This window comes from Aethalodelphis obliquidens, unplaced genomic scaffold, assembly GCF_003676395.1.
Source record: "Aethalodelphis obliquidens isolate GAN/ISIS:26980383/991018 unplaced genomic scaffold, ASM367639v1 scaffold53, whole genome shotgun sequence".
NCBI lineage: Eukaryota > Metazoa > Chordata > Mammalia > Artiodactyla > Delphinidae > Aethalodelphis > Aethalodelphis obliquidens.
The window spans coordinates 988,724-1,008,179 of record NW_020837997.1 but is presented as its reverse complement, the minus strand read 5'-3'; the positions used below and the strand labels follow the sequence as shown (position 1 = coordinate 1,008,179).

The 19,456-nt window shown below is 54.1% G+C and overlaps 2 protein-coding genes across 6 annotated transcripts in view; both read left to right on the top strand.

Moving 5' to 3' along the window:
• Positions 1–11,204, top strand: part of WIZ (WIZ zinc finger) — a 26,493-nt gene extending 15,289 nt beyond the window's left edge. For 2 of the 4 annotated variants that reach the window (XM_027084497.1, XM_027084498.1), the window contains 6 exons: positions 2,617–3,120; positions 5,153–5,704; positions 6,801–7,328; positions 7,525–7,944; positions 8,239–8,434; positions 9,485–11,204. In XM_027084497.1, coding sequence (XP_026940298.1) covers positions 2,617–3,120; positions 5,153–5,704; positions 6,801–7,328; positions 7,525–7,944; positions 8,239–8,434; positions 9,485–9,644 — 2,360 coding nt within the window. In that variant the 3' untranslated portion in view covers positions 9,645–11,204. Of the gene's footprint in view, positions 1–35; positions 126–1,507; positions 1,679–2,616; positions 3,121–5,152; positions 5,705–6,800; positions 7,329–7,524; positions 7,945–8,238; positions 8,435–9,484 lie in introns of those variants that run through there. The other 2 variants (XM_027084499.1, XM_027084496.1) reach the window with 2 other exon arrangements.
• Positions 11,205–13,323: 2,119 nt separating this feature from the next.
• AKAP8L (A-kinase anchoring protein 8 like) overlaps positions 13,324–19,456 on the top strand; it is a 30,726-nt gene continuing 24,593 nt past the window's right edge. Inside the window, exon 1 of one of the 2 annotated variants that reach the window (XM_027084495.1) lies at positions 13,324–13,890. In XM_027084495.1, coding sequence (XP_026940296.1) covers positions 13,878–13,890 — 13 coding nt within the window. In that variant the 5' untranslated portion in view covers positions 13,324–13,877. The remainder of the gene's footprint in view (positions 13,891–19,456) is intronic. The other variant, XM_027084494.1, reaches the window with a different exon arrangement.

Genomic DNA, 19,456 nt, shown 5'->3' with positions numbered 1-19,456 from the left:
CCCGGGCCCCGCGGCTATCCCCGCGCCGCCGCCGCCGCCGCCCCCACCCCCGCCGCCGCCGCTGCCGCCGCGGGACGGGCCCAAGGCCGAGCCGGAGCCGGGGCCCGGGCCCGCGCCCGCGCCGGGTAAGAGCCCGCGCCGGGGAGGGTGCGGGGAGGGCAGAGTTGGCGCCCCGCTCGCCCCCTGCCGCCGCCGCCGCCGCCGCCCCGACGCCCGCCATCCAGTCTCCGGGACTTCCCCTCCCCCCAGGCCCTCCAGTCGCGGGGACCCCGGGCCTCCCGTCGCGGCTCGCAGGGTCCCGGGCTTCAGAAACACTCTCTGCCGTCACTTCGCGGAACCCTCACCCCATCTGACAGATGCCCCCTGAACCCTTTGGAGCCTCTGGATCGTCTCTTAACACAGTCCCTGTACCTCCCGCGCGGAAACCCACTCCAAGTCACTTCAGCCTTGACAAGGGCCCTGCCCCATCTGACAGACGCGCCCACTCCACCCGGAGGCTTTGACAAAGTCCTCGGCGTCCCGTGCCCCGGTGCATCCCCCGACCACCTACGTCTCCTTGCCTCTGTAGGAGTCAAACTGAGTCAGGGACCTGCCTGCCTGCCCTCCTATTAACAACACTGAGCACCTTCAGGGTCCCGTCTGACACACAGTTCCTTCATTCTCAGCGCTCTCTCCATGCTCTGAATGCTAAACCCGGGACTCAGGAGGCTTCTCAAGTCCCTTTTTCTGCAAAATTAGACCCTGAAAACTCACCTTTGACTGTCTGTCCTCCTATACGCCTCACCCGGAGAAGCTTCCTGGCCTGATGGATGCCTCAGAGACTTCCTATAAAGTTCTGTGATTCCTATTCTCTCTGTCCCCAGTAAGGTCCCCTGCTGGTCCAGGATCCTAGTTCTTACCTTACCCCACCTAGGGCTTAGCTTGTGATAAGACCACCCCAGGATCCCCAGTTGTCTCTGCAACCCCAGCCCCAGCTGTCTTGTCTGGTGGAGATTCCCCACAAGTTCCCTGGAGCCTTCTTCATGTCCTGAGCTCCCTGCCTCTGCATTGCCTCTCTGGCCTCTGACCCTGGCCTTGTCTTACTGAATTCCCCTTCTGACTGTCACCTACCCGCCCCCAAGACTGATAGATGCTTCCCTCCACAGAGAGGAGCCCAGAGAGATCTCTCTGCCCAGAGAGATATTTTCTCTGAGATCTGCTAAGGTGGGAGTCTTGGCTCAGACTAGCACTGCGTCCCCTGACCTGTCTGTGTTCTGGTAGGTGGAAGCCATTCCTAGTCTCTGCTGTCAGTTGGCAGCCTTGACATCCCTGCGTCATATTGGTGCTCGGGGTTATGGACGGAGCCTCAGCTTTCATGGGGTGAGCTGCATTCCAAAGTGAGAGCAGGCACCAAAGATGAGGAAGAAGGCTCCCACCACCACCACCAATGTACCCCTGGCCCTCAGTCCTTACAGGGGTAGACAGCCCACACCTTGCCTGGGCTGAGCCTGTCTTCCCAACCTCACAGGCTTGGGTTCTGAGGAAAACGCAATGGTGGCCATGGACTTGGGCTCCCCCCTGCTCCCCAAGAAGAGCCTGCCTGTCCCTGGGCCCCTGGAGCAGGTGGCCAATCGGCTGAGCAGCAAAGTGGCTGCAGAGGTTCCTCATGGCAGTAAGCAGGAGCTGCCAGACCTTAAGGGTGAGTGGCGCAGGAGGCAAGGGTGCCGGCCAGGCTGGTCACACTCACAGGGAGCTCTTGGGCCTGGTAGTTAATGTGGGGCCCGGGAGTTAATGTGGGGCCCCAGGTTGGCCACAGCTTTCTCTCTGGCCTCTCATGGCACCAAGGAGACACCCAGCTATCTTCTCTCTTGAGCTTTTGCTGTCACAGGCATGCATGGCCTTGAGCCCTGGTCAAGGGAGGGGCATCCGGAGAAGCAGTGGGCATGTTCATCCAGAGCTCACACCCAGACCCAGTTCATTTGCTGACTTTGATTGCTGATAGCTATGTGATCTTCTGCATGAAACTGCCTTGTTTGTCCATTGATTCTCAGGTCATTATTGAGTAATGACAGGCACTGTGCTGGACCCTAGGGATGTGAGAGATGCAAAACAGACCTGGCTCTTGTCCTTGGGAGTCACTGAAGTTGGGGAGCAGGGAGGCAGAGAAGCAGATAGGCAGGGATAAGGGCTCTGCAGAAGAGGGTGCAGGCAGGGCACCACAGAGACCACGGCTGAGGCCTCCAGCCTAGCGTTTGGGGCATGAATTAAGCTGCAGATGGTGGCTAGGCCTTAGCTTTCGTCTGGCAGGTCAGCATCTGTGTGAAAACCTGCTGCCAGGGCACCCTGGTACGTTAGAGATCCGAAAGGCGTTCCACTGGCTGAACCACAGAAGCGCTCAGCTCCTGCTGTGTGCCTTTGGGCACAACTCTTCCCCTCTCTGAGACTCAGTTTCCTTATTTGCAAACTGAACAGGCTAATTCCTGCCTCATTAGGGTCATTTTAAGGGTGGGAGGTGTTGACAGAAGCAAAACACTTGCAAGAGCCTGGGTGAGTGGGGCCCCAAGGGGAGGAGAAGTGGGAGAACAGAGATTGTGCAGCCTCACAGCTGGCTCTCCTGGCCTCCATCTCACCTTCCAGCCCAGAGCCTGACCACCTGCGAGGTCTGTGGTGCCTGCTTTGAGACACGCAAGGGCCTGTCCAGCCACGCGCGCTCCCACCTGCGGCAGCTTGGGGTGGCTGAGTCGGAGAGCAGCGGTGCCCCCATCGACCTCCTCTACGAGCTCGTGAAGCAGAAGGGCCTGCCCGACACACCCCTTGGGCTGCCCCCGGGCCTGACTAAGAAGTCCAGCTCGCCGAAGGAAATGGTTGCTGGAGCCCCACGACCCGGCCTGCTCGCCCTGGCCAAGCCCCTCGATGCCCCTGCTGTCAACAAGGCCATCAAGTCACCTCCCGGCTTCTCGGCCAAGGGCCTGGCCCACCCGCCCAGCTCCCCACTGCTCAAGAAGGCATCACTGGCCCTGGCGGGCTCCCCTACCCCCAAGAATCCTGAGGACAAGAGCCCCCAGCTGTCCCTGAGCCCCCGGCCGGCCTCCCCAAAGGCACAGTGGCCCCAGTCTGAGGACGAGGGGCCCCTGAACCTCAGTGAGTGCGGGTCCTGGGAGCCGAGGGAGGTCCTGGCGCTGGGAGGGGCAGGGCCTCAGGTTGGGCTGCAGAGCTTAGGGTGGGGGCAATGGGGACTGCAGCGCCTGTGTCCTGAGTCGACTGGGCCAGAGTGTGTTAATCAAGGTGCTGCGTCTCCTGTTGGGCCAGCCATGCTGCATATTATCTGTCTCCCATTTCACTTCGATTTTCTAACCCCTGGAAGCCTGGCTGTGGCTACTGAGTCTGCCAGGGTCATCCTTACCACTTAGGGGCAGCTTTTGGCTTTCTCTGGGCCTGAGGGTTGGGGCAGTGAAGGTAACCAGGGCTCCCGTGGGGCACCTTGGGTCCTGCAGGTAGACAAGTGGTCCACCTGACAGGAGGTCCCATGGTTGGCCCTGCCTTCACATCCTCCTGCTCCTGGTGTCCTTTGCAGAGGTACCTCTGTGCCCAGGGATGGAGCTGTACCTCCTGGGCTGCCTGTGAGCATGGCAAAGAAACTCCCAGGCGTGAGCAGGTTTAACAAGGGCATCCCTTAGGAAGTTAGGCCTTCCCACACATTTGTGGTCATGAGAGTCTGGGGGTGAGCCTAGGGTCTGGCACCCTGCCCAACAGGGCACCCCAGTTGCACCTCACATTCCGATGAAGCTGCTTCCACTGTCTGCTGTGCTTCCAGGAGCAGCGTTCTGAGCAGGTGTGCCCTTGGCTGTATGATGCCCAGCAGCCTGTGGGCCCCTGCTTTGGACCCGCCCCACACCCTGCACAGCTCCATAGCTGAGGTCCCTGGGAAGAAGGCTTGGAAACATCAGACTGTGCCATTGGAATTTGGCCACTGCCTCTGTACTGCACATCCTTACGCTCTCTACACTCACCTTGATGCCAGAGGGCTAGGCACAGAACAGGACTTTCTGCTTCCCAAAACCTCTTAAATCTGTGGCACGAGTCTTGGACCTCCAGCAGCCTGGGCAGCCGAGAATCACACCAGGCCCTCCCGCCTCAGTCCCCCAGGGCCGGCCGAGGTGGCGGCCGTGAACCCCCCTGTGTTTTGTCTCCGCAGCTTTAGATAGTGACGGGGGCAGAGAGCTGGACTGCCAGCTGTGCGGTGCCTGGTTTGAGACCCGCAAGGGCCTGTCCAGCCACGCCCGCGCCCACCTGCGCCACCTGGGCGTCAGCGACCCGGACGCCAAGGGATCCCCCATAGACGTGCTCCACGGGCTCATCAGGAGGGACGGCGTCCAGATCCGCCTCCCACCCGGGCGTGGCACCCTGGCCCTGCTGGGGCGGCCTCCTCCCGCCTCTGCGGCCCTCTCCTTGCTCCCCCCCCCCACCGCCGGCCACGAAGGCCAAGCTGAAGGCCGAGGGTATGGCCAGCCCCTGGGGGAAGCAGGACCTCTCAGCCGCCGCAGCCGCTGGCATTTTCTGGGCCTCTGATGTGGAGCCGTCTCCTCTCAACCTCTGTAGGTTCTCGCTTCAGCCGCCCCCTCCTCCCTGCGGGCCCTGGAGCCCCTCCCAGGGTGGGGGTCACAGCCCCATCCCTACTCCCTCCCTGCTGGGGCAGGGAGTGGACAGGGGCCCTTAGCAGTGGACCGGTTCTGCCCAGAGATCTTGTCGGCAGTCGGCTGCTAGGCCTTCTCTCTTGGCCTTTGACCTCCATGACTGAGACTTTCCCTGAGAATGAAGGCCAAGGGTGGGGTGCTGCCTTTTGGTGTGGAAGGTGCCCATGGTTGCCCCTGGTCTGGATGGCAGGGCTACCACTTCCTGCCCCCATCCTCGTTAGGACCCGCAGAGCCGTCGAGTCTTGGTTCTGTCCTTTTCTGCCAGGACCAAGGGCCCATGCGCTCTCTAGAGCCTCCCTGTGCTCCTGCCGGGTGTCTGGCCCCCCCGCCCTGCTCCTCAGTTCCCTCACTTGCACTTGCCCTCCACCACCACCCCAGCCCCTGGACGTGCTGCTGTCCACGCCCAGCCGACCAGGAGACCCACAGGTGACTGTGCTAACAGTGCCCACGGTGCTAACTGCCCCTTTCTCCTGCTGCAGCTTCAGGCCCAGAGCCGGCACGTGACATCCGCTGCGAGTTCTGTGGCGAGTTCTTCGAGAACCGAAAGGGCCTGTCGAGCCATGCACGCTCGCACCTGCGGCAGATGGGCGTGACCGAGTGGTACGTCAACGGCTCACCCATCGACACGCTGCGGGAGATCCTCAAGAGACGGACCCAGTCCCGGCCTGGTGGACACCCCAACCCGTCAGGGCCTAGCCCAAAAGCCCTGGCCAAGGTGGTGGGCAGCGGAGGTCCTGGCAGCTCACTGGAAGCCCGCAGCCCCGCGGACCTTCATCTCTCACCCCTGGCCAAGAAGTTGCCACCGCCACCAGGCAGCCCCCTGGGCCACTCACCGACTGCCTCTTCTCCTCCCACGGCCCGGAAGATGTTCCCAGGCCTCTCCTCACCCTCCCTGCCCAAGAAGCTGAAGCCTGAACAAATGCGGGTGGAGATCAAGCGGGAGATGCTGCCGGGGGCCCTTCATGGGGAGCCGCACCCATCCGAGGGTCCCTGGGTGGCACCTCGGGAAGACATGACCCCCTTGAACCTGTGTAAGTGTGACCCTGGGGCAGGACAGGGAGAACAGTCTTCCCCCACACTTCCCTCGGGGATACCCAGAACACCCAGGGTTGCAATGGAAGGGAAGTACGCAGGTCCAAAGGACAAGGGGCTAGCTGTGTGTTCCTGCTATGCAGACCCCCAACTGAGCTGCTTCTTGATTATTCTTCATTCCTGTGAGGGCGGCAGAATTGTGTCATTAGGCAATGGCAAAAAGATTTTATCTCTGTACCATCTTTAATCCATTGGTAGTGGCTACCATCCAGATTCCTAGGGATCAATTGGTGATGTCTGCCATGGGCAAGAGTATATGAGTATTAGAAATGGGTGTCTTTCTCATATTCCTGGTCACTAAGTGCTTGACATTTGGAGTTCAAGTTAAGGTCTCGGCTGCTCCAGAGTCTAGCAGTATATGACCTTGGGCAGTTGCCTCTTTTGGAAGATGGAGATCAGCATGGTCCCAACTCTGTAACAGGGTTTTTTTAAGGGGTGTAAAGCACTTAGCTTTAACGCTTAAAGCTCTGTATGCAGTAGCTGTAACATCCCTATTATAACAAGCAAGTGCACTTCCCTCTCAAACTGTCACTTAGCTGCTGTGTGCCGAGCAGGTGAGGATGGCCCAGGCCTCTGCCTTAGTGCTCACATGCATTTCACGTCTGCTTTATACCACGTGCTTTGAATTGCTCCCGCTTTAGGGTCCCACCGCCCCAGTAACACAGGGAGGTGGTTTCCATCTCCATTTTGCAGAGGAGGAAACTGAGACTCAGGGCAAGTGGCTTGCCCAGCATCGCACAGGGGGTCACAGCCAAGCTTGCGTCTGAGCCCAGGATCCAGGGAGTGCTTGTTCCTTGATACTTCACAATGTCATAGGGAGTCATCATGAAGGCAGCTAGAATTTGAGGTTACAGAACAAGCAGAAGGGCTGGATGATGTACACAAGGGCCTCTGGAGGCAGATGAAGGAGCGGGTCATTCAGGTCTGGGGCTGCATGGATGGGACAGCAGGGCACTTAACACTGACCTTGAGCTTGGAGGCTTCCTGCCAACAGCCACCACCTCCTTCTCCTCCCCCTGCCCCGACCCCCTGCAGCGTCCCGGGCAGAGCCAGTACGTGACATCCGCTGTGAGTTCTGTGGAGAGTTCTTCGAGAACCGAAAGGGCCTGTCGAGCCATGCACGCTCGCACCTGCGGCAGATGGGTGTGACCGAGTGGTCTGTCAACGGCTCACCCATCGACACGCTGCGGGAGATCCTCAAGAAGAAATCCAAACCATGCCTCATCAAGAAGGAGCCGCCGGCCGGAGACCTGGCCCCTGCCTTGGCTGAGGACGGGCCCCTCACGGTGGCCCCTGGGCCCATGCAGGCCCCTTTGCCGCTGGCGCCAATGGCTGGCCGGCCAGGCAAACCAGGAGCTGGGCCAGCCCAGGTTCCCCGCGAGCTCAGCCTGGCACCCATCACTGGTGCCAAGCCTTCAGCCACCAGCTACCTGGGCTCAGTGGCAGCCAAGCGGCCCCTGCAGGAGGACCGCCTCCTCCCAGCAGAGGTTAAGGCCAAGACCTACATCCAGACTGAACTGCCCTTCAAGGCAAAGACCCTCCATGAGAAGACCTCCCACTCCTGTAAGCAGTGGTTGGCAGGGTCCTGGGAGGGCATCTGCCAGGGCCTGTAGGGCTGGGCAATGCCGTGCACACACTTATCCCCAGTGGGGGTCAAGGCCCCAGTGGGAGGCGGGACTGGCTCCCGACCTGGGCAGCGCCTTCTGGGTACCCTTGCTCCCTTTGGGCTGGGGCTCAGCAGCACCCCCTCTGCCTGCAGCCACTGAGGCCTGCTGCGAGCTGTGTGGCCTTTACTTCGAAAACCGCAAGGCCCTGGCCAGTCATGCACGGGCGCACCTGCGGCAGTTCGGCGTGACCGAGTGGTGTGTGAACGGCTCACCCATCGAGACACTGAGTGAGTGGATCAAGCACCGGCCCCAGAAGGTGGGCGCCTACCGCAGCTACATCCAGGGCGGCCGTCCCTTCACCAAGAAGTTTCGCAGTGCCGGCCATGGCCGCGATGGCGACAAGCGGCCGCCCCTGGGGCTGGCACCCGGGGGCCTGGCCGTGGTGGGCCGCAGTGCTGGGTGTGAGCCAGGGCTCGAGGCTGGCCGGGCAGCTGACAGTGGTGAGCGGCCTCTGGCAGCCAGCCCGCCAGGCACTATGAAGGCTGAGGAGCACCAACGGCAGAACATCAACAGTGAGTGCTGGTGGAGGAGGGTCATGTGCTGCCACCTACTGGGGTTCCCCTGGATGCCCCCTGGGTTCTCTGCTGTGCATCTGCCCTTAAGTCGCTTTCCCAGTTTGCCCTCCCGTTCAGTCATCCATCCTTCATCCCACCTGTCCCGAGGTCCAGGAGGTGTCCAGTCATCTGTTGTCCTGACTTAAAATTCCCCACAGCATTTGCCCCTTGCTCGCTGAAGGCAGGAACTTCCTCAGGGGACTTGCCCTCTGGCTCATCTCCTGTCCCTCTCCCCACCTTTCCCCGCCTCAGAATTTGAGCGCCGACAAGCCCGCCCTCCAGATTCCTCTGCGGCCCGGGGTGGTGAGGAGGCCAATGACCTGCACCAGAAGCTGGAGGAGGTGCGGCAGCCTCCGCCCCGGGTCCGGCCAGTCCCCTCCCTGGTGCCCCGGCCCCCCCAGACATCACTCGTCAAGTTCGTTGGCAACATCTACACCCTCAAGTGCAGGTATGCAGCCCGCAGGGGAGGGAGGGAGAGAGACTACCCGCCCGGGGCTTGGCCCTCCAGAGCCTCTGAACAGGACTTGGGCTGGTGGAGGCAGGAGATGTAGCCTCGAGGACTGCCCTGGGCTGTGGCTGGACCCAGGTTAAGGGCTCCTCACAGACAGCAGCACCACAGAGCATCAGGCTGAGACCTTGAGCTTTATAGTCAACAAGACCTGAGTTCAGTTGCCAGCTCTGACCCCAGCTTAGTGACCGTGAGCAAGGATTTCCTGCTGCGTGCCTCAATATTCCCACCTGTAAAACGGGGTTGATAACAGACCTACCTAATAGATTTGTTATGAGGATTAAAAGAGTTGAGTATAAAGCATTCGAACTGTGCCTGGCGCATGGTAAGCACTTGGCAAGTATTTGCCGGATTAAGAAAAAAATAGGTCTCAGTTCATTCTTACCAAAGTCCATGTGTACATCAGAGGCCAGGAAACAGAGTCTGAGATGTGATGTGCCTGCCTCAGGCCACACAGGCCAAGTCAGAGGTAGGATTGGAACCTAAGTCTCGGAGCCATGAGCTTGGGTTCTGGGCCCCTATGCTGTGAGGCCTCCCTTGGGGCCGAGAGGATGAGGAGCTAGTGAGTTGGATGGGTAGGAGTTAGTGCCCAACCCCCTTTCCCTGGCTCCCATCATTCTCTCCTGGGGCCTGGTGGGGTCGGATCTGCTTCTCTATGTCCTCTCCCATTTCAGAGCACATGCTTCAGTCAGCTGGCAAAGGTGCTTGGGAAGCTGGATGGCCCATACCCAGTCCCTGAGCCAGCAGACTGCCCTGAGCATAGAGACAGGGGTCTCCAGGGGACCCTACCGTGACCCCATGATGGGTAGAGGTAGCTGTACATGGGAGAACATCTAGCTTCTGGGTCCCCCTTCTGTCAAATCCTGGGCTTACTTTGTTGACTCTGAGTAGCAGTAGGTGTGCCTGATGCTCAGGGTGTGGCCAGGGCTATGCTTCCACCTCTCCTCACTGCAGTGGCCACTTCTCCTTCTCTCTGTTCCCCCCCTACAGGTTCTGTGAAGTGGAATTCCAGGGGCCCCTCTCCATCCAGGAGGAGTGGGTGCGGCACTTACAGCGGCACATCCTGGAGATGAATTTCTCCAAAGCGGACCCTCCGCCCGAGGAGCCCCAGGCCCCACAGGCACAGACAGCGGCAGCAGAGGCGCCCTAACACAAAAGCATTCCAGATCCCCTCTCGTGCCACCTCTATCTCCTCTTCCTCCGCAGTCTCCTCCTCCCTCTCCTCCCTCTTTCTTTTCCGTTTCCAAAGGAGCAAGCCAAAACCTCAAACCGGCACCTTTCAGGAGCCGGGCACACTACATCCGGGGCACTGGAAGCCAGCTAGCCATGCTTCCCCCAGCCTGAGGACTCTGGGGCCACACACAGGGCATCTTCCTTCAGCCCACACCCACCTGCCCACCCAGTTCAGCAGGGGCAGCGGCCAGGTCTCTGGTGGCAGCCATTCTGTTCACAAGGGAGGAAGGCCAGCGTTCTCCCATGTCTAACAGCCAGGCAGGCTATGTTTGCCATCCGTGGCCACTTGCAAAGACCCCAAGGACCCCTGTCCTAGTTCCCTCTTGCCCCTATGAATATCCTCTCACACACACACGCACGCACGCACGCACGCACGCACTCAACGTACCTCGTGAGACCCGGGAATCTGCCCCAGCCCTCCAGTTCCCGGGTCGAACGACAACCACATCATGCCACGGTGCTTGCTCAGGGGAGGCCACACTCCCTCTGTGGCCCGCTGCTGGGGCCTGGGAGCCCCCCCACTGAGCCCACAATGCCACGGAAATCCTTGTTGGCCACCCCCACAAGAGGGGCCTTCCCAGCTGGGAAGAGCTCAGAGCTGACAGCTGCCTCCTGCCATGTCAAGGCCCCCAGAGCCTTGGGGGCTCCAGGGCCTGGGAGGGGGTGGGGGTGGGACTCTCCTTCCCCACCCTCACTCCCCTCCCTCTTTTCACTGTTGCTTTCTATGTATAGCTCCCTAGACCTTTCCACTTTTTTAAAACCGCATTTTGTGTAGAGAATAAGGAACGTGGATCTTTTTATTTTGCAGTCCTGGGCCAGCTAGAAACCGGGAGCTGATTGACCTTTTAACTTTTTTCAGTGGCCACATTTTGGTTATCGATGTACCTAGAAGTATGTAAATTAGATTAAATTTCTCTTCTGGAAACACCCCAGGGCAGGCAGCCAGCGTGTGTTTTTCTGTCGAGTGGACAGGCTGGCATTGTCTGTCTGGCAGCCAGGGCTGGGATCGAGCCACCTCCGCCAAAAGCCCCTGGAAGCCCTGGGTTTTCCTGTTGGCCACCAAGCCCACCAGACCTTTCTGGGGATGAGCCCAAGTTCCCAGCTGTTGGTGCTCGATGGCATGGCTGGTGTGGATGCTCTGGCCAGCTGGTGAAGCGGCTCCTGTGAGCTGAGGAGAGGAACCAGGACTCTGGGCAGCTGGTCTGGGAAGGGAGCCAGGATTGAGAAGTGATTGAGGCCTGAAGGGCTCTCTGAGGGCAGGAGCTGTCCAGTGAGGGTGTGGGGGACTCGTTGGGGGAGGGTGAAGTGCACAGCTGCTGGGACTGGCCTGCCTTCAAGACATGTGACTTGTCTGGAGACACATACACCCTGAACCTGACTAACATGAGGGGAAAAAGAGAGCTGCTGGCTCCTTTTCGTTGTTATTTATTTTCTCGTTCTGCAAATGTTTATTGAACATTTCTGAGATTTTAAGAGATTTTGTTGGCTGCTCCTTCTTGTTTATTGCATGTGGTTTCTCAGCTCATCATTTTCACTTAAACAGCCAAGGGCTAGAAAGTAGAAATGACCTCATGGGGCAGAGGCCTCCTCCACCCCCAACCCTACTATCCTGGGTCCCCCACCATGCCCCTGGCTGGGAAGGAGGGGCTAACAAGCTGTGATAGTATGCCCTCAAGAGTAGTCTTGGCCTGCACACTTGGCTTTTCTTTTCGTGTGAAATCAGGACACACATCTTGCCTGGTGGAAGAAGGCCTCTATTACTTAACGTCTAACCAACGCTGTGGGTGGGCATGTGTGAGACTTTGAAAGCCGGTAGGGCATCTCCTGGGATGAGAGCACCTCCTCTTTCAACTTTTTATAAATTAGTTTAAAAAACCCAGTAAGTTTTTAAAAGTGATGTAAGCTGGATGAAAAAAAAAGTTCAAACTATGCAAGAGCTAACAAAGTAATGTGGGAGGCCCTTCCCCACCCACAGTTGTGCCGTGATAGCTATGTCAGTCCTTGAAAGGGTTGAATACAATTGCCACAAAGGGATCTTTTCCTGACACTTGTGAGCACACCCCTTCTCGTAAGCAGTTTTACTGCCTCTCTAATGAAGTTGGCAAATGAGGGTAAAATATGGCTTTGGTACATGCTGTGAGGGAAGCTATGGGATCCAGGAGAGATGTCCTGGGGCCCTGCCTTAGTTTGGAGGGCAGGCAGGCATCCTTGAGGGTGACGCTGAAATTAGCCCCACAACTGGAGTGCACATTAATCAGAGATTTATGTACTTCATATATGGAGTTTATCAGTGCATCGTGAACCTTGTCCCATGTGGCAGCAAATTCTGCATGAGGCCCATTTTTGGAGGAGTTGTTAAAACATTTTATCATGGAGAATTCTAACCACGCAAAAGTGGAATAGTAAAATGAACCGTCATCTACTCATCAGTTATAAACTCATGACCAATGTCTTCAGCTATAAGCCCTCCATGCCCTCCTCTTTCCTCCATCTGAATTACGGTGAAGCACATCCTGGTCATCAGATCAATTAATACATTAATGTTTCAGCATATTTCTCTGAAGGATATGGACTTTATTTTTTACTTTTTATTTATTTATTTTTTTTGCGGTTCGCGGGCCTCTCATGTTGTGGCCTCCCCCGTTGTGGAGCGCAGGCTCAGCGGCCATGGCTCACGGGGCGCAGCCGCTCTGCGGCATGTGGGATCTTCCCGGACCGGGGCACGAACCCGTGTCCCCTGCATCGGCAGGCGGACTCTCAACCACTGCGCCACCAGGGAAGCCCGGATATGGACTTTAAAAAGTGCCATCGGAAAAAGAAAGTGCCATCGTTAAACTAAAGAAATGGGCAATTCCTTAATATCAAAAAGTGAGCAGCAGCATACTTTTTTTTTTTAACTTATTTTTTTGGCCATGTGGTGCGGCATGCAGGATCTTAGGATGCGGGAACTTAGTTCCCTGACCAGGGATCGAACCCGTGCTCTCTGCATTGGGAGCACGGAGTTGTAACCACTGGACCACCAGGGAAGTCCCAGTAGCAGTATAAGTAAAACAAGAAAAAATGTAAAAGTCGTACAACTTGAATTTTCAAAAGCACGATTGAGTATGATTTTCAGTGTCTGTAGCTCTGTCAAGTCATCTCTTAGAAGTTATGAAATGTCTCTGACAGTGTATTCCACACATCCCAGTGAGGGTGCTGAGGAGAGAGCTGGAGCCTGGCTGGGCTACTTAATGCAGGATCTCTGAAGTCCAGAAGAAACCGAGAGGGGTTTAGAGGGGTAGTTCCAGCTTTGACACTTTAAGTGTCAAGGACCCTGAGCAAGTTCATGAATTCCAAGCCTCAGTTTTCTTATCTTTTAAGCGGGAGTTTTAAAAAATTTCCTCACAGATATGAGGGGGCATTTGAAATGATCATACAAATATAGTTATTAAGTATATAATATAAACATGCTTGTTATTATTATGTTATCATATATACTTATTATCATTATGAAACGGTGGATAACAAAATGTAACATTTCTTTAGAGCGCCCGGCACCGGACTGAATTATTTGCATACATTATCTCACGTATTTGAACGTGTGCCCAGTATCTTGTTTGGCGCTTAGTTGTAATTTTCACTCCAACGTGGTTTTCCCGTATTCGTTTTCGAGCTCAAGGCCAGAGAAGTTAGGAAAGAGCATAGGTTGGCACAGCACCCCCATGGCAGATCCGGGATTGGAGGTGTGCCCTGCGCTGTTAGATCCGGCTCCCTCCTGCCGGCCTCCAGGGCACAGGCCCGTCTCCAGCCTGACTGCGCTTGGGCCTCAGGTCTTTCCGTAGTGCACAGCTCCGCCCCTTCGAACTCCACAGGATTCCACCTCCAGGCCGTCTCCTCTGAGCCAATCACCGTGGTCCCGGGATAACGGGAGGCGGGAATAGGGTGGGGCTCTCACGAAATTGGCACCACCTTCAGCCACTGGCATAAGGACATTTCGAGATGGACAGCGGGGCTATCCAATAGGCGTGAAGCAAAGTCCGGAGCGAGCCAATGCGGTCGGGAGGCGGAGCTCAGTTGTGTGTAGAAGGAGGCCGGGGGATTGTCGCCGCTTTCGCGGCCTCTGACGCGTGGAGCAGCTGCCTGAGTCTTCGGATGCAGCATCGCTACTGCCATGAGCTACACAGGTGGGCCCGGCAGGGTGGTGTGGGGTCGGGTCCGGGAGGGTAGGGACAGGGATGTGCCAGAGCCGCGCCGGGCTCGTCCGTGCCTCCCCCGGGGCTTGGACACTGCCCTCTCTGCGGTCACAAAATGGCGCCGCAGGCCCGTCGCCTCAGTTTCGCGCCCCTCACGTCTAGGCGTCTTAGTTCTCTGTGTTGGCAACCTTGGATCCCGGCTCCCGGCCGCCAGAAGTCTTGGCTTCTGTCGTCTGTGTCCGTGGGCCTTGGCCTCGGCGCCTGAGATGTCTCTTCCGTTCCTGGCCCAGCCCCCTGGGTCCTCGACGCCTCAGGTCGCCCTTTCTCAGGCCTCGGCCCTTCAGGTCAGTCTGCTGACTCGGCTGCAGTCGCCATTGCCATACCGTTTCCCGCGCAGTTTCCGTGCAGATGCCGCAGCTGCCCGCATCATCCCCCGCTTTTATCTGCCTCAGGCTGGGAGAGGCGCCAGGCCCGGCGGGGGGGATGAGTAAATCAATATATGAAGGCTTTGGGCTGAATGGGAATTTCGCGTCCTTAGGGACTGAGCCTGAGCCTTGTGGGGAATGGCTAGCTTCCGCGTTAACTCATTCCACACCTGTCAAATTCATCGTGTCGGGGTTACAAACATAGTATATATCGTGGGCTGGTCAGTACCTTGAGGGGGTCGCTGTATAACATGGGGTGGTTGGGGACCTCTGAAGAGGTGACATTTGAGCAGAGACCTGAATGGAATGAGGGAGTAAAGGATATCAGGGGGCCTTCGACATAAAGACGCAGTGGCGGGAGCTGCCTGACTTGTTAAAGATCAGCCAAGGCGATCAGTGGGACTTGAGCTAAGGGGAGAAGGGGGGATGATGAGATTAGAGAAGGGGCCATAGGATATGCTTGGGTGATTTCAGATCATCCCTGGATGAATTCAGAGGCTGCCTGGGTTTGCCTTGGGAATAGCTGATGAGGCTTCTCAGCCAAGAGCCTCCCTTGTAATGCGGGTATTACAGGCGTGAGCATGTGTGGTTGTTGGGCAACCAGCATTCTACTTGGAATGTTTTTAGGACTGAGAATGGAACCTGAGCCTCTGGGGCTGCTCTATAGGCTGCTTTATATTGGCCTAGACAAGAAGGTAGTGTTAGCCCTCCAGGTCAGGAGCTTGGCAAGAACTCCAGTTTTTAAAGCAACCATCCCTTAGCCCAGAGGTTCTCAACCGGGGGCAATTTTGCCCTCCAGGGGACACTGGCAATGTTTGGAGACATTTTTGGTTTTCACTTCTTGGGGTGGGAGTGCTACTAGTGCATCTAGTGGATAGAGACCAGGAATGCTGCTAAACATCCTACAGTACACAGGATGGCCCCACTGGAAAGAATTATCTGGCCCCAAACATCAGTAGTGCCGAGGTTGAGCAACCCTGCCCTAGCCTTTGTGTACCCTTCCTGGTTCAGGAGGAAAGTCAGTAGGGTTGTTGCTGACATATCTGGAATTGAGATGTGATCCTTTTCACCAAATCTTACTGAGAACTGGAAGACAGTTCTGTGGTTATCAGGGGCAGGATTGCTGAAGAAACCAGGGATAAATGGTGGGGGGCTGTGGGGTAGCTTAATAATGGACCATTTGTTTTTTTATAGACGAGGAAGCTGAGTTTAGAGAGGTCACAAATGGCCAATTCTGAATTTCAACTCCACATCTTATAGGCTGTAATTCTGGGTTTGAGTGGGCACTGAGGTAGCCAAGGTAATGAGGTAATGATTAGTTTTTCCTTGATTTTGATCAACTGAAAACCACAGTAGCTTTATAATGTGAGTCTTTCCCTTTTAAGAAGCAGACCACCGAAGTCAGAGGCATATAGGGACTTCCCTGTGGTCCAGTGATTAAGACTCCACGCTTGCACTGCAGGGGACACGGGTTTAATCCCTGGTTAGGGAACTAAGACCCTACATGCTGTTCGGTGCAGCCAAAAAATAAAGTCAGAGGCATTTTATGTCACATTTCAGACAACTGTTTGCCTGTAAGGAGAACTTCTGGAGGCCTTGAAACAAATGTTACCATTATTAGTAAGCATAGAAGGTGATTAAAATAATTTATCTTTTTGATAACTTGTCCATTTTTTGAACCTAGTTTCTTTATGTGTACTTGAGAAAGAATGTTCCATCTCCAGCACTGAGGGGGGGAGATTGGAGCAGTGGAAAAACAGGACAAAAATTCAGAATCAGGTCTTCAAACAAAGGTCTGAAATGCTACTAATCTTTTTATAGGAACATTTATTATCTCACATATTTTCTGTGTGTTAGGAATGCACAGGTGGTTTAGCTGGATGGTTCTGGCTTGGGATTTCTCATGAGGTTACATTTTGGATGTTAGCTGGGACTGTAATCATCTGAAGGCTTGACTCAGGCTGAAGGTGACTCAAACTCATGTGGCTGACAGGTTGGTGCTGGCTGTTGGTTCCTATACCATCTGGACCTCTCCACAGGCTTACTAGAGGGTACTCACTCTGTGCTGGCTAATTTCCCCCAGAGTGAATGATCTAAGGGAGAGCAAGGTGGAAGTCTCAGAAGTCACACTCAGTCATTTTTGCAATACCTTTTTGGTTACACTGGCTATCTATTAGTTTGGGAAGAGACAACATAATGTCTGGAGGCAAGAATCATTGGAGGCCAACTTGGAGGCTGGTTATCACCAGATGGTAAAGGTTGGGGGCAACCTAACCCAGTTCCAATTGTCCTCTAATTTTTGTCACTTAATATCATTTCTTCAAAGAATCCCCTTCTAAAAAAAGAAAGAAAAGAATAAAACTGAGAAGCTTTGTGTATTTTTGAGCAAAAAAGATGTCAGAGAGGCTGGCCAAGAGGGAGGGGCTATGATACAGAGTTATAAATCCATGGTCTGACCTTTCACTTTATATGACCAAAAACTTGCTTATTTTATTTTTTCACTCAGAGCTTATTGTATTTTTTTTTACTCGGAGTTTATCAAGCTGGTAAATTGAACTAAGAAGAGAACGATATCGCAGCCAGACAAGAATTTGTTCATAATTGGAGCATAACTGGCTAAGGAAGGTCCTGCCCTGGAGACAGTATTGTGGAAAAGAATATTAATGTGGGGAGGACAGGACTAGGGCAGTTTGCCGTTGAGCTCTGAAGGTTTGATGGATTGTCTTTCCTTTCTCCCCGGGGAGAATCAGGCCCCCTCTCCCCTGAATATACATAGATCTTTTGCTCCATGACTTTCGTGTACTGGGTTCCAGTATGTATTTCTGTTAGCTTGTGGTAGGTTCCAGTTGCAGCTGCAGTACATACCAACCACATTACCTAAAGTCTGGAGCCATTTTGCCAGTGGCAGTATTGCTGAACAGACGAGTTTCCGGAAGCTAGTTGAGCAAACGGTGGAAAAGCCCCGTGTAAGGTACTTTTTACCCAGTGAGCCTTCCCCACAGGTCAACCATCTTTAGAATGCTTTCAGTGTTTCTTGTGTACAGTTATTGATTATCAAGGGTTAAGATTTAAGTATCTCAGGAAGGTCTTGGGTCCCTGGAGGGAATCTATTCCAGTGTGCCCTCTTTAATTAGGGAAGGTAAAAAATGTTGGATTTGTATACTTCTCTCACTGGCTCTCTCATTCCCCAATGCCCAGTCTCACTTCTCTCCTCTGGGAAGTAAAGATAAAGTGTGGGTCCACTGATCCTTATTTGAAACCCTTGGAGCTGGGTGTGTTTTGGAATTCTAGCTTGAGAGGACATTCCACAGCACCTGCACTGGGGTCTGGGGCAGCACCTTGTAATTAAATGAAGAAAGATAAAAAATATCCTCACAGGTCAGTTTTGCCCCAAAATGAGTGTTGACACCACATTTGAGGAGAACACTTGGTTTTCAGACCTTTTTGGAATTGCAGGGTTTGGTTTTGAGTCCTTTTTGGAATTGCAGGGTAAGGGTCTTGGCCCTGTTCCTTTTGTTGGCTGTGGTGAGGATGGAATGAAATAATGCAGATAAAGCTCTTAGCACCCTGCAGGGGAAACACTTGTTAAGTTGTTGGCTGTCATCTTTGTTGCTTCTGTCTTAAGAAATGAACATGATGTGTTGGTTTCTGCTGCACTGTGAAGTGAATCAGCCATGCGCATACACACATCCCCTCCCTCTTGGACCTCCCTTCCCCTCCCCACTCACTTTCTCCCAAACCATTTTGATTATGACTTACTGCCTTCAGCCTCTTCCTTGTCCAGTATTGCCTGCATACCCGCCTTTTGACCTGAAGGGGCTGCTTTGATCATATCACTTCTTTGTTTAAAATTCCATTAATCGTTCATTGGTAATTCCAGAATCGAGTTCAAATTTAAAGGCATATGAGGTCTCCTCCATAGATTGCTCTTTTCCCCCTTCCACTGTGGTCTCCCATTTTTGTTTTACTGAAATGCTTTAGTGAGCATGCGTCTTTAAAAATCTTAATTCACAGTTCTGATGCTGGAATATCCTACCTTCATCTCCCAGGTTTTCACAGTTACAGTTGTCCTTTAGGGTTCAGAACAAATCTCACTTTCACCTTGAAGTCTTAATCTCTTATCCATGGGACTGTCCCTTTTCTGAAATCTCCTATGGCTTATGTTAACTTTTATTCACTTAGTGTTTTTCATTTATTGCTTTTATTGTATTTTTTCATGGTTGTATGTGATCTTTCCAGTTGTATTGATCAAATACATACAGATATATATATATTTACATAGATGTATGTGTGGGGGGGTGTCCACACATACATAAACTCCAAGGACCATATATCATCTTTAGCAGATATTGAAGTATTGGAATTGTTTTCTTTGCCTTCTGTGTGGTGGAATTAAAGTAATGGTAATGAGGGAGGGCTACTTTATTGCTGTAAGAGTACTTTTTCTCATTACATTCACAGAAGAATGTACCTTGTTTTATTCACTAATCATAAGATGAAGGTGTGTAAACTGACTTCTCTATCAGTTTGAAACTTTAGATAATGCCTCTATGTCCTAATTGTTTTTGCTGTTTGTGTTTTTTTTGTTTTTGAGGTTTGCGGGCCTCTCACGGTTGTGGCCTCTCCCGTTGCGGAGCACAGGCTCCGGACGCGCAGGCTTAGGACGCGCAGGCTTAGCGGCCATGGCCATGGCTCACGGGCCCAGCCGCTCTGCGGCATGTGGGATCTTCCCGGACCGGGGCACGAACCCGTGTCCCCTGCATCAGCAGGCGGACTCTCAACCACTGCGCCACCAGGGAAGCCCTGTCCTAATTGTTTTAAATGTTTAAAGAGGACAAGCATATAATGTTGCTTAACATGAAAAATGTTATCAAGTGGAATAAAGACTATTTGTTGTTAAAGAAAATCAATTTAGGGGAATTTATTTAATTGAAAACAAAAATATAAGTATTTTGAAACCATTCTTTACCATGTGTTTCTTAACCATGATCTGTGGAGTCAATTTTATTTAATTCTTGAGACCTGTAAAAAGACCTGTATAGAAAGACCTTGTTTTTCCCCTACTCTGAGTATACTAAAATTAAAGAAGATATGTTTAAGGACATTTTCCTCAATGTAAAGAAAGTATTTGC